The 17,255-nt window shown below is 48.2% G+C and overlaps 1 protein-coding gene across 6 annotated transcripts in view; it reads left to right on the top strand.

The window, feature by feature from the left end:
• The window catches only part of Slc45a4 (solute carrier family 45 member 4), a 79,936-nt gene that overhangs the window by 40,980 nt on the left and 21,701 nt on the right, over window positions 1–17,255 (top strand). For all 6 annotated transcript variants that reach the window (XM_004837883.3, XM_021251399.2, XM_013069532.3 and 3 more), the window contains one exon: window positions 3,542–4,171. In XM_004837883.3, the coding sequence (XP_004837940.1) occupies window positions 3,928–4,171 (244 nt within the window). In that variant the 5' untranslated portion in view covers window positions 3,542–3,927. The remainder of the gene's footprint in view (window positions 1–3,541; window positions 4,172–17,255) is intronic.

Here is a 17,255-nt window from a genome sequence, read left to right on the forward strand (position 1 = left end):
AGGCAGGTGGGTCTTTGTGGGATGAGCCATGAGGAGTGAGACTAAAGAAGGCAAGTGACTGGAGGCAGGCATCTGCTCTGAAGGTGACTCCTCCACTTTCCCACCAGAACCTACACCCAGACTCCTTGCAGACTACAGTCCTGTCCTGTGCATGGTCCAGAAACAGGTACCCTGAGCCTAGTTAGGCCATCCTTTCTCAGAAGACCCATGTGCAGACATGCTGATATGTAGCTGGTCTCCGTCGGTTTGAGCCCACAGTGCTCATACTTGCCTGACCCTAACCATGTGGAGGTAGCCAGCTCAGCATGCTCTCAAGCAAGGACTAGACAGCTTTCATGTCTAGCTGCTCTTCTTTCTCCTCAGAAAGGCCGGTTTTTCTCACAAAAAGGCCAGTTTTCAGCTAGTTCTTAGAATTCTGGTAGGGAGATCCCAAACATGTCAGAATTGCCCACATAGTGACCACCTTGGCTGCAGTGGAGTCCTCACATTCACTGGGGACTTCCACCACCACGCCGTGCTTTGGCTTGTGTGCTTGAATTTTGTGAACTCCCTAGTATTCCCAGGTAAAATGAAGACATCTTGAACTGACCTGGTGGCAGCTGTGACCAGAGGCCTGTGGTTGAGGCTGCGACGGTTTGCTGGGCTCCAACAATTCTTGCTCAAACTTTTCTTCCCAGTAAACAGCTAGGCAAGGCTGTGCCCCAGGGAAGGCATGGCCTCAGCATTCCCTCCTGCCGGCTGGCCTCCGAAGTCACCTCTCAGCTAGTGTGGCCCATGGCACCCCCCCCTCCCAGTTCTGCTTTGCATGCTGACTAAGGCATTTTATACAGAACAGCAGCAGTGAAGTTGGGTGGGTGTGGAGGCCCAGCAGCCCCTCCCCTCAGCTGTCCCCCCAGCCCCAGAAAGTGCCATGAGGAAAGCCATTCCACAGTGAGACCTTGAGACCCCATGGACCCTCATCTGGGATGGAAGTCAGCACCTGTCACAGGTTTGAGACCTGGACTTGCTGGACTGCCAAGTGGGCTGAGAGCGGCTTTTTGCATTTTTCAAGGATTTGTAAAAAAATTAAAAAATTTAAAAAAGAGAATATGCAACAGAGACGGTATGTGGCCCCACAGCCTAAAGTACTTATCACCTAAATTTACAGGGAATCTGGCCACATCTGGTCTAGTTGATTGGCTCAAAATAATAAGGGTTCATCTGAAATGGACAGACATTTTGAAGATGTAGAAACAGCAAATAAGTATATGAAAAAGTGTTCAACATCACTGGTCATTCATGAGATGCAAGTGAAAACACTGAAGACTCCAACAACAATAACAAAATAACAAATGCTGGTGGGGCTGTGGGTTCTTCTCCACTTCTCCACTGCTGGTGGGAGTGTAGACTGGTGCAACCACTGTGGAAATCAGTGTGGAGATTCCTCAACAAACTAAAACGAGAGCTCAAGCATTTTTAAAGAAAACCCTTTTCTTCTTTACTAACCTTAGAACAGAGTTTCTCAGCCTGGGGCTGTTAGGTAGGGTCTGGGGCTGGAGCATTCTAAGCTGTGGAGCTGTGCACCCCAGGGTGCTGACCAGCATCGCAGGCCAGGAGCGGCCCCTCCAATTGTGACAGTCAAAATCACCCCTCGTTGAGAACCACTGGCTTAGAATAATTCATGTACGCTTACTACAGAGGTGTCTTGCCTAACTTTTAGCTGTTGCTGAAATGACTTGGGCACAGAGACATCTTCGTTTCAGGCACAAGTCTCCTAGGATGGAAGTAGCAGTGGGACAAAGGACCTACAGAGCAGAAGTGTTTGGTGTCTGTAACTAGGTTGTTAGGGTTTCTTGGAAAGCTAATTGCAAAGTACAGCTGATCTATGTAGACTTCACAGACTGTGAGAATATACTTTCTTCGCTGGAGACTGATCCCTTTTATCTGGTAGAAGCAGGCAGTTAAATCAGTGACCTTATTTTGGCGTAAGATTGAAAGGTTGCAAAAAGGAAAATCCTGCCAGTTTCTCTTAGGATCCAAACACTTCAGAAATGGTAGACATAGGTCAGGAGTAGCAGAGTGTTGATGCCAAAGCACAGTGATTTATTATACTCTAGTGTTTACCTTGTCTAAGTTGGAAATGGTTCCATAATAAAGTCTTTGGAAAGAAGATTGTAGGCGGGTGATAGTTTGGAAACACTGCTTTATTTAAGAGATTTACCTGCTGGAGGACATTTGGTGAATTTGAAAGAATTTTCAGATGAGGGCTGCCATGAAGTTTGGGGAATGTGGAAACAAGTATATTGCTAGGATTGCCCCTTTGATTTTCAGGGAATCAATCAGGTTTCAGCTATAGCAAGAGAGGGCATATGGAAAGAGCCAGTGCTCTGGGAGGAGCAGCTCTTACTGAATCCCAGAAGCCCTGCCATGCTGGGATTTGGGAAAGTCTAAGTGGAGCTGGTACCTTGAGGTTTCTGCCCTTACCTCAGAAATGGAGGAGGGGCTAATCAGAACACATCTTTGGTTGCATGGATGTTACTAGATTTATTTTTTATCAAAAGCAGTTGTTAGAAACTTTTCAGTAAAGTTTTAGCCCACAGACCTGCTTTTAATATAAAATGTTGACAGTGTTCTGTGTGACTTCAGGGCCCTTCTTTTTGCAGCACTTCAGGTGGGACCCCTTATCTGGAGTCCACCTCCTGAAGATCTTGCTTCCCAGAGGGATGACTGGCCTTCTCTTCCTGGAGCCTTTCTAGGGGCACATTTCCAGTCACTTCTCAGCAATTCACACTATATTGTGGTGTGTTCATCCGGGTTGACTATGTCACAAGCTGCTCACAGGAATGGGTATGGAGGAGACTTTAGGACTGGGGCTCTAGGGGTTATGTAGTCCCTAAGAATGCCACGTGTTGCAGGAAGTTTGGCCCATATGTACATATTTTTAGGAAGAGGGGTCTATAACTTGCAGGTTTTGTAAGCCACATAGTTCAAGGATCATTGCCCGAGATGGCAGATAGTGAAGATCCCAGCCTCAGTACAGACTTTGAAGCTCCCTGCTGTGGCCAGCCCTGGGTCTTTGCTCTCTGCCCAGCTGTCATCATCCATCTTTCTTTGTCGCCTTTCCTGGTGGACAAAAAAAGTCCCTCTGTGGCTGTTTTTCAGCTGCCCCCTCAACATAATACTGGACGGTCAGGAAGGGCGTACAGAGAAATACTTGTATACCAGAGGATACAGAGGTGCTAGTGTTATTCTTGGTCAAAGGGCAAAAACACTGCTGGCTTTTTTATATCTCCTTGTCTTCTCCCACCTTTCTTGGTTGTACCGCCTTTGTCCACCCAGGATTAAGTCCCGCATGAGTAAATGATGTTTCTCTAGCGGTCAGGTGTCCATTGTACAAACACCGTCAGAGAGCCAGCCAGGGGTGGGATGGGCCTGGAGAGGGTTCTTAGTGGCAAGGACCAGCCCCTGGAGCACATAGGTTCCAGCAGTGGGTGGGCAGCTTGTGGCAGGCCATGTAGAGGGCCGCCCCTGACTCTGGCTGGGTGTCTTTCCTCTTTTGCAGATCCTCCAGTCACTCGATGGGGATTCACAGAGGACCACCTGTGTTTGTCACCTTCCCACCTCTCTATAGCAAGAGAAGTGACTGCAGCGCCTCTTCAGTAATGATGATGAAACTGGTATTAACTGAGTGGCATTTATGGATTTTTAACTCTAATTCGCAGTGAACCAGCAAGCCATATGTTTACAGTCCAACCAAAAACCCTCTGTTTGCTGCGTGTCTCCTGCAACGCGGAGAAGCTGAGACACCCATTTGTACAAAGAGGAATATAAGTGTTGCCTGCCTGAGGAGCTCACCTGGAGCAGAACGAGACGTCTTAATTTATCATTAAAGAGATATGATAGTATTATTTATATAGTTAGAATATATATATATATTTTTTGGTGGTAATGAAAATGGCTCCACAGAATGCTGACTCAGAATCTATGCAAGTGCAAGAGTTACCTGTGCCCCTGCCAGACCCACAGAAACCTGGAAACCCGGAGACCGAGAACCGAGATGAGACCATCAGTGAGGGGTCCATAGACCGAATCCCCATGCGCCTGTGGGTGATGCATGGGGCAGTGATGTTTGGCAGGGAATTCTGTTACGCCATGGAAACAGCATTGGTCACACCCATACTGTTGCAGATTGGTAAGTGCTACACAGGTCTCCGTGTCCAGCATGGCACTGACGGTGCTGCAGGTGCTCGACCCGAGTGTCCTCAAAAGCCTTGACTTGGGGTCCTAGTCCTCTCTACCTTAACCTGCTGTAACAGTCTCTTCCTCTGTTAAACTCAGCCAGGGGATATGTGGCCTGGTGTCAATCTCTAGTCACAGGTTTTGACAAGAGGGGTGGTTGAGCATGTGGACATTCTGGGTGTCAGTATCTGTGCTGGGACAAGGCACGGTGCCTGGCTGTGGCCTGAGGCAATGCTGGCTTCTCTATTGTTCTCTATCATTATCATCCTTGGTTTCAGTTTTAATTCATTGTGATATTTAGGTGGCCGAGTGACACTCTTTGAAAATATATGATTCATGGGGTTGCTTGGCTTGGCACAATGGAGCCCAGCCTGGTGACAGTGCTGGTGACCTTCCTGACTGCCACTGGGGAGTGGCTGTGGGGCCAGAAGTTTTATCAAAAGGTTTAGCCTTCCCTGTGGTCTCAGAAAGCTTTAAAATCTGTAACTTTGCAACTCCTCCTTAGCCTTATAAGAGATAGGAGCTGAGCCATTGAAGAGCTTCACTTTTATTCCACATAGACTTCCACATAGACAAGGTAAAATATTCTAAGAGTTGATTTTGGTTGTTTTAAACATATTTCTTGCCACAAATGTAACTGTTTTGTTGAGTGAGAGCTGACCCAGCCCCATCACTTATGCACAGTGAAGTGCATGGTCCTGAAGTCCAGGGCAGTGGCCTCTGGTGGTGTCAGTTTCTGTCTCAGGTCTCTAGTTCCTGTGCCCGCCCAGGTCTGTCACCAGACAAATTGGTGGAGACTACTCACGATGCTTTAGCACTTCCGATGTCAGCATGCTCTTCCCTCTAGAATTATGTGTGTGTTTCATTTACTTCTCTCCAAAGCCCTTGTTCTGAGAAGAACTCACCAAGTGGCCTGCGGGATTAGGCACGGACAAGATCAGGATCCCCTGCAGGGCTGGGGAGTTGTGGAGCATGATCACTTGTGTCACTCAGTTCTTTCTTGTCACTGCGTTTCTTCTCTTGTTCCTTGGTGCCCCATGCTGGGACACTGAAATGGACAACACACCACGTCTGTCCTCTTGTGGCTTAGCCTGGTAGAGGAGGCAGAGACAACTGACCAGATCCACAAGGGCTACTTTAAAAGTAGCCTGAGGGAAAGAAACAAAGACTCCCCTGGAAGATGGAGACACCAGCTTCTCCAGGAAGGGAAGAAGGCGGCATGCCCAGAGGGAGGGGCCTCAGTGTGTCCACAGGCAGCCCCAGTGAGGAGAGTTTGGGATGTGACGTTTATTTTGGCCCGTCGATGTCTAAGGACTTGCTCAAACCATTGTGCAATGCAGGTGGCTAGAATCGGACCTGTCCTTCAGTTCTGGATTACCTCTTAGGGTTATGGTGACTGCTGAGGGATTGACCCAGTAAACAGATGTCTGAGAACTCCAAGTTCCACAATTTCTTTGTTGTACGTTATGTGTATTATGGCTTTGAAACTGACATGCACAACTCCTTGGAATTTTCACACTTTATGGGTTATGAGCCTCAATTCCATATACTTTTAGCACACTTCATTGTTTGACTTTGAGTACAGTAAGTCCCCGATTTATGAACATTTGAGTTGTGAACTTTCACAGGTGTACTGTATAGGACTCACTTTGTCTGATTACCAACAAATTTGACTTATGAATGTTCTCCTGGTATGGAACTTGTTCGTATGTTGGGAACTTACTGTAGTTATTACATGAGATTTGTATAATTTCAAGTAACTGAGAATAGTGTGTGTTTTACAGTATATTGAAAGTAGCTTTCCTGAGTTCTAGTTATGTCTGCTCCATATCAAATTCCAGAAATGATGACTGAAATAGGGGAATTGTAATAAATGAGTAGGCCATGACAATCTGACCTTAAGGGATGACAGTATCTAGTATCAGCCCCAAACACTACATAACTCACATAAACCTGCACACTCAGTCTGTGTGTAACAGGACTTGTGGGTAGGGCTGGTACTGGGGATTGAACCCAGGCCCTTCCCAATGAGTTACATCCCCAGCCCCTCCCCACCTTTTTTAAGACAAGGATTCTCAGGCTGGGGATTTAGCTCAGTGGTTTCGCCACCTGCTGCGCAATTGCAAGGACCCGAGTTTGATCCCCGGTACCAAAAAAAAAAAAAAAAGGACAAGGACTCTCTAGTGGCTGCGTTGCCCAGGCTAGGCTCAAACTTGCAATCTTTTCTGCCTCAGCCTCCCAGAGTGCTGGGATTACAGGCATGGCCCACAGTCCTGGCTATAATTTGTATTTGAAATAATTGGGTGATAGCAAGTCTGTTCTTTCTCATTCAAAAGATTGATTCCCCAGGGAAAACTTTCTCATTGAAAACTCAAAAGCAAAACACCAAGAAGTGGGTTAGCTCAGACTCTGCCACCATAAAAGGTAGCAAGAGAATTGTGCTCAACTGAGGAGTAGTCAGCTGAGAATATGCAGAAGATAGTCCATCTCTGACAGTTCTCTGAAGGTAGCAAACTTATACCTCCCTGTGATGAGTGTGCTATTCCCACTCGGTAAGTTGTCTTTTGTTCTTAAAATGTCAGTGGTAACACTGCTTGATGAGCCCGGTTAGGGGTTGTGCCACATCGCTGTCCCCCAGAGTGACTCCTGTAAACAAAGGCTGTTGGGGTGCCCCATGGTGAGGAAGTTCCTCCTGCTCACTGCCCATGATCTTGTAGCTGTTGGGAACCAGTGACTGCTGACATCTGTGTGGCAGGCTACTTCCTAGGCCTGGGAGGAAGGAGGCCCTTGATATGGCAGAGGAGGTGGTGGGTGTGACAGGAGAGCAGGGTCGGGCCTTAGCAGGACTAGCAGGACTGGCTCCCTCTCTGGGTCCTGCACGCTTGGGACCTGGCTGGCTGTGAAGAGGACCAGATGTTTGCACTGGAGGGCCACCTGCATATGCAGGGAGGGTATGGGCAGCACTGTCAGATGAGCAGGCTGGGCTTGGCACCCTGGAGCAGCCTTGCCTGTGGTTTCTAAGCCTTCACTTGCAGGGGAAACTTTGAAGATTTTCTTTTCTTTCCTTTTTCTTTTTCCTTCTTTCCCTTCCCCTTCCCCTTCCCCCTCCCTCCCTCTCTTCCTTCTTTCCCTTCCTTTCTTCTTCTTTGTCTACCCCCCCAACAGTGGGGATTGAACCCAAGGCCTTTTGTGTTTTTTTGAAACAAGGTCTCACCTAGGCTGGCCTTGTGCTTGGATTCCTCCTGCTTCAGTTGATCTGTTTTCTTAAGTTGAGAACGTTTTCCCCCAATTCAGAGTTCGGAAGTTACATTGAGTTGGACAGTGAGGTCTCTTCCCACTCCGGTCCCCCAGCCATTTGGCTCCCGTCCTGTATCTCCTGGCTCCTACATGGAATACAAGCTAGGTAGGCATCTTTGTGCCTCATCTCTGACCCCCAAAGTGACTCTTGTAAAGCATCTGTAGCATATCATGAAGCTGATTCCATGCTAGAGCAGAAAGCTTGCTCTTTTTAACCTCAGAGCTGCCTGTTAGTCTGCACTTGGGAATGGGCCTCTGTGGCTGTGTCCGGGAGTGTCCCTGGCTGGCCTTGCTGCAGACTGTCCCTTGTCTTAGTTACTTTCTCATGGCAGGGACAAAATACCTGACACCCACAAATTGAAGGAGGAAAGGTTCATTTTAGCTCACAGTTTGTAGAGGTTTCAGTTTGTAGTCAACTGGCTTCAAGGTATAGAGCAGCATGGCCAATGGACATGGCAGAGGAGATACGGTTCATGACAGGAAGGCAGGAAGCAGCCAGACTTCTTTCTTCTTTCCCTTTTTATCCCATCCAGGCTATAAGTCGCTTGGTTAGTGCCACCCACACCCAGGGTGAGTCTTCCCTCTTTAGTAAATCCATCATCCACACCCAGAACTATGCTATGCCAATCAGTGGACAAAGTCAGTATCACACACACCCGTAATACACTATCACACACAAACCTAGGATCCATCCACTCAACTCCCAAAAGCCCCGCCTATGAGCACATGATACTTTAGTGGGACATCTAGATAATAAGCCTAACATTCCTTCAGTCAATACCACAGCTTCCTTGCCTGTTTGAGGTGCCACTGTTCCTGTGGACTAAATTTCCATACCATTTATTGATTGGTTCAACTTTTGAAAGAGACTTTTAAAAATATAAGCATTCTTAGGCCCCAGGCTCTAGGATTCAAATTGAGACAGAGTGGTACCTAAAATTCTGTTTTGGCTTTGTTTTGGTTGATACCTGAATGGTTTTTGATGGGACGTACAGCCCTGCTCTAGAGAACAGAGGAGGTGAGGCATTACTCTGGGCACCTGTGGAGAGGTCTGGAAGGCAGAGCAGGACCCTGAGAAGTTCCCCAGTGCACACACTCCCCTCCACAGCTGGCGGTAGACGTGCCATTTACACATCACTGCAGTTGCAGAGCAGGTGACTAATCTGCCAGCTCAGTGTCCTGTTAGAATGCCTGGCCATGTTTAACAGGAAGGCTTGGAAGCAGAGGGCTCTGTAGCCCTCTGAGTGGCCCCTCCTGGAGAGCCAGCAACTCTGAGTCAGCTCGCCTCAGTGGGTACCCTCCCATGCTGGTTCCCATGTAGTCTTTTTCCCTTGAGAAGGAGAATCCAGCCTCCCCCTCCACTTATTGTTTCCCTCCTGGCTCAGGAAGTATACTCAGGGGAAAAGGAATGTCAGATAACAGAAAGGACCAGCTTTTATTGCTGGCTCTGGGTTTGACTCATGAACAAGAGCTGGGTTGGTATAGGGGAACCTGCTGTTCCCCTCCTTGACAAAAGCCCGGTGCAGCAACTGTAGGAATTGTCAGGCAGTGGCTGCAGACTTACTTATGGGGAAAGTCATACTTATTCTGTACTGCATGCAGAAGGTGGAGAATAATGCCCAGGATTTATGTCCACTTTGTGAACGTCCACTGAGTTAGGACCACCAGACTTTTCCACTCTGCGTGGCAGCCTCTTATGATCAGAGTTCCTCAGGCGTGGTCTGCTGTAACTGGAAGCTTGCCTTTGCTCCTGTGGGAAAAGCTTGCCCTTTGAAAGCCATTCACAGCAGGCACTAGAAGTGGAAAATGCCCTCCATGTGCAGTTCACCCTCCGTTTCTGGATGTGCAAGGCATGGCCGCTGGAGCCCTGATGCCATGGATTGGCTGCAGCAGTCTCCCGTCAGTCACCTACAGGACTCCTTCTTAGAAACTCAGTGCACTGTTTCCAGAGCTGGCTGCCTATTAGCTTCATATCAGAATCCACAAACATGACAAGTCCTTGGTGAGAATTGAAAAACATCCCTCCTACCCTGTGTGAAAATGCGTCTCATTACAGTGTGTGCATGTGTGTAGGTGCACATATACAATAGGCACTCAAGGTGTCCTCATGATTTTTGAGTACTTGGGCATTATTTTAAACCCTAAGCCAGGTGACTTGATTATGTAGTGACATTGTGGCTTCTTTGCCTACAGAGTCAGTGTGTCATTCTCATTCTTCGCTCCTACAACTCAGATGACCTTGACATCTTTCTAGGAGTTCCTTCTAGGGGAAGGGTTCAGTCTTGCCTGAGGCCCTGGCAGACCCAAGGGAACTTAAGCAGGCAGCGAATCCCTGGCCTGTTCTCCACTTTAGAAAAGCTGGGGCTGGGGTTCAGCTCCGTGGTGGAATGTGTGCTTAGCTTGCAAAGTCCCTGGAGTTCAGTCCCCAGTGCGTGTGGGCGCGCACACACACACACACACACACACACAATGACTTTTTGTGCACCTGTCGTCCCAGCTACCTGAGAGACGGAGGCGGGAGGATTGCTTGAGCTGAAGAGTTCAAGGCTAGCCTGGACAACAAAGTGAGAACCCCATCTCAAAAACAGAACCCAAGGCCAGGCTTCAAGGCTCACTTCCCTTTCTTGGCAGGAAGTGCTCCTGAGAGCATCTCCGCCCCACCTTACTTTAGCACCTGGTACCACTTTGTCACAGCAGGCACATGCAGTGCCTTGGCACCCAGGGTCGGGTAGTAGAGCCATACTTTGCAGGGAGTTCTCACTTGGCAGTCCCTCCTTTCCTTACCTGCTAGCTCAAATGAGCTGGCACAGGGGCTGTAGAGGCCAGAAAACTTACCAGGAGGGCACCCGTGGTGGCTTTTCCAGGAGCCCTGCATAGCACCCTCAGCCTGTGGCTTATCTGCAGCCCCAGGCAGGACAGCCGGCTCTGCAACCCAGGGAACTAGGGCCCAGGCACAAGCACCTGAACCTGCTGCATGTCCAGTATGGGGAGCGTGCCAGCCACACACTCAAGGATGTCTCTGTTCAGTGAGGAGCCCTTCCTACACATAACGCTGTGGGACTGCAGGGTCACTGGTGCCAAGGAGGTCAGTGGCCACAGTTGGATGAACCTTGAAGGCATTCTGCTCAATGAAATAAAACTGTTACGGAAGGATGAATGCTACATAATTTCACTATATGAGGTGCCCAGAGGAATCCAGTGCATAGATAGGAAGTAGAACAGTGGATGCCAGGGGCTGGGAGATGGAGAAATCTGTGTCTAACAAGACATAGCTTCAGCTTGGGAAGATGAAAGTGTTCTGGAGTTGGATGATGGTAGGGGTTGCATAGCAACGGGAATGGACTGAATGCTGCTGAACTTTAAACTTAATGGTTAAAATAACAAATTGTGTGTAAAAATCTTATTACAGTAAAAATGTGAGGGAAAAATTGGGTGGCTATACAGAACTGCATCTAAAAATTAGATTTTCTGCTGATTGGAGACAGGAAAGTCTGAGGGTGGCTATTGTGTAGGTGGGAGCTGCCGCAGACCCGCACTGATCTTGTGAAGAGACCCAGAGGATGAGAGGGTGTGGGCATCTGCTGAGTCTCCTTGTGTGAAAACCCTCAGTGCCAGGCCTCACCACAACCCACATGCAGTTAAAACCTACCAGGAGGACACCTGTGTGTATAGGCATAGGGGACAGTTAGATGTGGTGGATCTCCTGGCTCTGTCCACAGTGCTCACACAGCTTCTAGTGCAGGGACCCTGCGTTTGGGCTGGGAAGTCTGAATTTCTTGGCCTGTAGAATGCTGTTTTCTACAAACAGTGAAATGTTCACAGCAGCAGTTTTTCTGTGCATGCCTGTTAATCTTGGACCAGACTCTCACTCACACCTGCTTGCTAGTGTTGGGTGCTGGAGATGATGGCAGCTGCATGCCTGTGGCTCGCCAGGGACATGGCACCTGGGCAGTTTCGTTTAAGAGAGCTAAGGGGTGCTGGTGAATCCAGGACAGTTCAGAAGGGAAGGCCAGAGAGAGGCTGTCCCCTCAGGTAGTCAGTGTTGAGGGACGCTCGTGTGCTGGGTGCTCTGCCCACCTTTGGGGCAAAGGTGGTAGCTTTTGCCCCAGAGGCCTCCAGATCTGGAGAGAGATTAGGAAGTCTTTTCCCTGCTGTAGAGAAGCACATAAAGTACAAAAGGACAGGTGGGGACAAGAGACCCGGCTCAGTGCAGAAAGGGCGTGGGAAGTCAGGCTTGCCGCTGATTTGCAAAGGTTAAGGGGTGTGAAACAAGAGTGAGTGTGAGCACTTTGGGCTGTGGCACAGCAGGAAGGGTAGAAAGGAGGGTGTGGCATATTACAGAAGTAGTGACAGTCTAGCAGGGTGGAACACAGCAGCTTTGCGCAGAACAGGAGGCGCTTTGCAGAGACCTGGGCAGCTGTGTGCTCATGAACACTGGTAGAACCTCAGTGGTCATCAGTGAGCTGTACTGCATTGTGGTGATTTGTCAATTTACCAGGTCATCATAAATATCAAAATACAGGGGAGTAGATAAAGGGATGGGCAATGATGAAGATATATATCACTTCCCCAAAATGAATGTAACTATTATGTTTTGTGAACACACACACTAATTTAAAACAACTGAAAAAATATGGGGACAAAACATGAACCCCATTTGCTTTGGATTAGAGAGAAGAATTTTACACATTATTTCTGCAGAAAATTATTGTTTAACTTTATAGTGAAAGCCAAAAACAAGTTAAATTTTAACAAACCATCACAAATTCATGTTGAATGGTTAGGGCAAAGTGGGAGCCACCAGGAGACCCAGTGGCAGCCCCTTGGGATCTGTGGGCCTGGGGCTCAGTACAGCTCCCAGGCAGGTGAGCAGGGGCATGAACGGCTCCCTCAGGGAGGTTGCTCTGTAAATTTGAAATACTTCCCTTAAACCACACCAAAAGGAAAGTTAGAGTCATGGAGAGAAGTATTTTCACATGGTAAAATTTAATACAAATGCAGTTTTTATTCTTAAAAGCAGTCAGTACAGAGTGTGTCCAGTAGAAGAATAGTTCCCAGATGGTGGTAATTTTGTCAGTAAATAATTAACTACTGGGCTGAGGCCATAGCTCAGAAAAAGAGGCTTACCTAGCACACTCAGGGCTCTAGGATCTATCTCTAGCAGCACCAAAAAAAAATTATATATCCAAGAATTTTACACAAAATATGACCACATCCACATTACATAAGTACTATAGCATAGGTCATTTGCTCACCTTTTCTTTTTTTAAAGATGTTGAAGATAAAACCCAGGGTCTTCCCCTTGCTAGGCAAGCACAGTACCCTGAATTACACCTAGACCTTGTCTCCTTTTTTTAAGTGAAGAGTGGACATGAATGTGTCTTATACCTTGTAAACTACTTTGGAAACATCACAGCAAATAGATCAAAAGAAACTTTGATGTAATATGTTGTATTGGCTGTAACTTTCAGACCTGCTTGATATCTTCAGGTTTCCAAGTAGGCTTGTCACAGAATGGAAAATTGGGAAAACTGAAGTTGGCTGGGAGGGACAAGATGTAGCCTGGGTGATTTTCTCCAGGTGCCTGCCTGTGTTAGAAGTGGTATAGAGGAGGAACCTGTACCTGGGCTTCGACTGTGTGGCTCAGGCTGCAGCTCTGACCAGGGAGCGTGTGGGTGCCAAGTCCAGGAGGTTATCATGGGTCATACATTTCAGTCAAGCTCCTTCTTCATTGATGTACACACAAAGGCATTTTTTGCTGTCATTTGAAAACATGACTAGTGAGAGTTATGGGCTGTCGTGGAGAGTAGTCTGTCTAACCACAGCAGTTTGAGGCAGCACCTCCTTTCTCTTCCCCTTGCGGAGTCCTGACTTCCCCATTCTCTGTCAGCCCAGGGCCACTCTGGCCGCTGGTAGCCTAGGCCCTTCCTTGTATAGCTGTCAGCTTTCATCAGCACTCTGTGGGAGTCATCTTGAGGTCACAGAAGGCCTCTGCTGCCCCCTTTTTTGTTTGTTTGTTTTTGTTTTTTGGAACCGGAGATCGAACTCAGGGCCTTGTGCTTATGAGGCAGGCAGCAGAACCACTGAGCTAAATCCCTGGCCTGCTGCCCCCTTTATTCTAGAACATGGATGTGCCCTGTCTTCTGCACGTGTGACTTTGCTAGAGTGTGATTGTCGAGCACGATCAGGGTCGAAAGTGCTCCTCTGCAGCTCGACCTCATGATGTGTGAACAGGGCCTTGCCGCATCTCATGCACTTCAGCTTTTCCTCCTAAGTGAAGAAGGGGGCCGTTTGAGCAGAGTTGGTTCACATCGATTGCTTTTAGCAGTGCTGCCATGGGTCAAGTTGTTTCCTGGTATGAGGACCTTGAACAGGTAGGTCCAGCCAGAGTCTCTGTGTGTCAGTCACCTCCATCTCTAAGCTAGAGCATTTACTCTTCACTGGAGGTGAGGCAACAGCAACAAGCTCCGTGCTGAGGAGTCAGTTTCGTTTTGCCCAATGTGGTTTTGGTTTTTGTTTTAAAGTACTGAGGATTGACCCAGGACATTTGCACTGAGCTACATCCCCAGCATTGTTTAAAATTTTGAGACAGGGTCTTGTTAAGTTGCCCAGGCTAGGCTGGAACTTACAATGTTCTTGTCTTAGCTTCTTAGAGTCCTGTTATGGGCATGTACCACCATGTCCCACTACAAAACGCATTTTGAGAGCCTGTTAAAAAGCAGCCACCTAGGCACCAGATATACCACATCTTCAAAGAGGGCAGACCAGCAGAGCCATAGTCACTGGGGGACAGCTGCACTAGGACGGGGCAAAAACCCAAGTGAGGTACTTGGGGAAGTCAAGTCTTGCCTGGACCTGCTGTGCTGGCAAGATAGGGCCCACACCAAGGCTGGGGATTTGACTGGGCCCTGGAGTCGAAGACTGTTGCCATTGTGCCTGGTTCTCAGAAGTATCATTGTAAGCAGCATCAAGGCTGCTGAGGTCTGGGAGGTCAACCCCGGCCATGGTGCTGTGGAGGAGAATGTCCTTGAGCAAGCTGTTGACTGAGGACTTGGGGATCAGGCAGAAGTGATGGTTGATACTCCTTGCTCACCTCTAGGGCTGCTAGAAATGGTGAGACCCTCTTCGGATGGAAAGATTCTACAAGTAATACCCAGAGGGCAAAGGTCCCAGTGGGACTCATGTGGAGAAAATGCAGAGCATGGGCTGAGGGCAGGGAACAGACCCCAGGCCTATTTCCACACTGGACCTCTCAGCCTTGCTAAGATCTCACAGGAGGAAGTGGCCTTTCTCAGTGAGAGAAAATCAGGATTTGGAGGGGGAAGGAGACCTGCTCAGGGTCCTCAGTCAGTTACTGAAGAATCAGAATTTGAGCCATCCCTTTCTCCCAACCAGGCTGCTCTTCACAGAGACCACCATGCTGGGCTTCTGAGTGACCACAAGTTAGGCCTCAGCTGGCAGAGAACCCCGACAGGAAGAGGCGTAGCCCCGGTTCCTACAGACTAGACACGCAGACCCTAGTGGGGATGATTATACACTAGCGGTTGCACCAGCAGCAAGCTATTCTGGTGACTTGGTTCTTGGAGTCATCAGAGACATTTACAGATCTCTGCAGAGTAGAAGCTGATGCTCCCAGAGCTGGCATCAAACTCAGAATCCAGACCACAGAGCCTCGCCTCTCAGCCACAGCACCAAGTGTGGCCTCCCAAGGCTAGCCTCACTCACCTGCAGATCGGTAGCCCCTGCAGCCCTGAGACCGAGGGAGAGGCCCACTCTGTGGGCTAGGCATCATGAAGGTAGATGTGTCTGACTACTCAAGGTCTTTATGGTCAACTGTAATAGAACCTTTAATACAAATTTAACCTTCTCCTTAATTCCTAGTCACATGGTAATGACAGTTTAACCCCTTAACAGTTTACCCCAAGCGTGAGTTTGTTTACATACTATCCTGAGTGTCACTTCAGCAGGTGTCATTTCAGCCAGTTGATTCTTGTATTGATAAAATTGTCATTTTTATATTTCCTGTTATATTATCTTATAAAAATTAACAAAAATGATGTGCAACTTTTGGTCATCCTGTATTTAAATAATTGAACTAGTAAGTGGTTAATAGTGTTCTCAAGCCATATCAAAATTTACTTGTGGATATGGGGGTGTAGCTCAGTGGTACAGTGCTTGCCTAGCATATATGCGAGGTGCCAGGTTCAATTCCTAGCTCTGCTTCCCCACCCCTCAAAGAAGAAAAACCTACTTTAGGAAGGAAGCAGGATAAAGTCCTGAAAGTCAGAGCTGTCTGCAGTCCACCTCTGCATTGGCTTGTGAGTTTACTATTTTTTAGTAATTTTACTAATTTTACTAAATTTTAGTAATTTTAGTAATTGGGCTGATTGATAAACACTTATGTTTTAAAAATTAAATTCTGTGGCTGGGGATTTAACTCAGTGGCACTGCACCTGCCTTGCAAGCACAGGGTCCTGAGTTCAATCCCCGCTACCAAAAATAAATAAATAAATAAATTCTGTACTGGGCCGGGGATTTAGCTCAGTGGTTCCACTGCCTGCCTTGCAAGCTAAGGACCCAAGTTCGATCTCCGGTACCAAAAAAAAAAAAAATTCTGTACTTAGAGTTGAATCATGCTACCTGTAAAGGTAGTAAGTCCTGCCACCTGCTAGTGATGTGGGGACACTCTGTGTGTGTACTCCTGAGGCCACTCCCCTGTCCACACTGCAGGGTGGAGATTCAGGTCTCTAGGACGCTGGCAGGCACACATCCTCTTGATGTGCCTTGGACAGTTTAAGCTAGACCATGAAGGGAGTGTTGATACCGTGGAGTAGCAGGTGCTGCAAAGTAGACCCCTGGCCCAAGCTGGCTGTCAGCATTCCCACATACTCCGAGTACAGGCACCGGTTAGTGTAAAGGTGACATTCAGTGTCTTCACAGAAAGACACTACTCTGCTGTTCCCCATTTGGGGTGTTTTTGGCCACTTTACTAGGACCAGAGCTGTAAATAACAGAATGTAAGGCTTGTGTCACCTCATGCTTGAGACCTTTCCCTGTCTGGCTGACCCTGCACTGTCCCTGAGGCTCCTCACAAATTTCCCCTCCCCTTAAGCAGGGTACCCCACATCCTTTGTCTTGCCCCCTCTACCATCCCAGGTCCCTCCCTGAGTCCTTTCTCTCTGGATGGCCCTCAGCCCTGGACATGTGAAAGGTTATTCTTCAGGAAGGCATGGATATATGTCTAGAAATTAGAGGAAGAAAGCTGAGAAAACTTGGCTTAACTTTTATTAAGAATAAGAATTACAACTTGGGGCTGTTCCCTTTGGCTTCCTGAGGGTTCTTGGGAGCATAGTGCATATCCTCCAGAACTAGTGGTCACGGAAGAGAGGACTGAGGCAGGCTATGTCCTACACGTGGCCAAGGACCTGCATACAGTGCTGCAGAGTAGTGTTCGGGACAGAGCTGGCACTTGATGCTCCAAGCTTTAGCAGGACCAGGTCCAGGCTCCTAGAGGCACTGTTCCACCCTCAACCCCCGCTGCAGGAAGTGGCTTGGGTGAGAACCACCCCACAGGCCACCAGCATTGGCTTCAGACCTCTGCTCTAGAAGCCTGTTCTGCTGCCCTACCCTCTGCCATCTGTCTAGCTCCTTCCACACCAGCTGACTGCTGTCCGGTTATCACTAGCAGCTACTCCTGTTAGCACCTGTTACAGGGCTCCTGTATCTGGGACTGCGCAACT

The sequence above is a fragment of the Heterocephalus glaber genome, unplaced genomic scaffold, assembly GCF_053883595.1.
Source record: "Heterocephalus glaber isolate CG9 unplaced genomic scaffold, H.glaber_assembly_v1.0 deba00000281, whole genome shotgun sequence".
Classification (NCBI taxonomy): Eukaryota; Metazoa; Chordata; class Mammalia; order Rodentia; family Bathyergidae; genus Heterocephalus; species Heterocephalus glaber.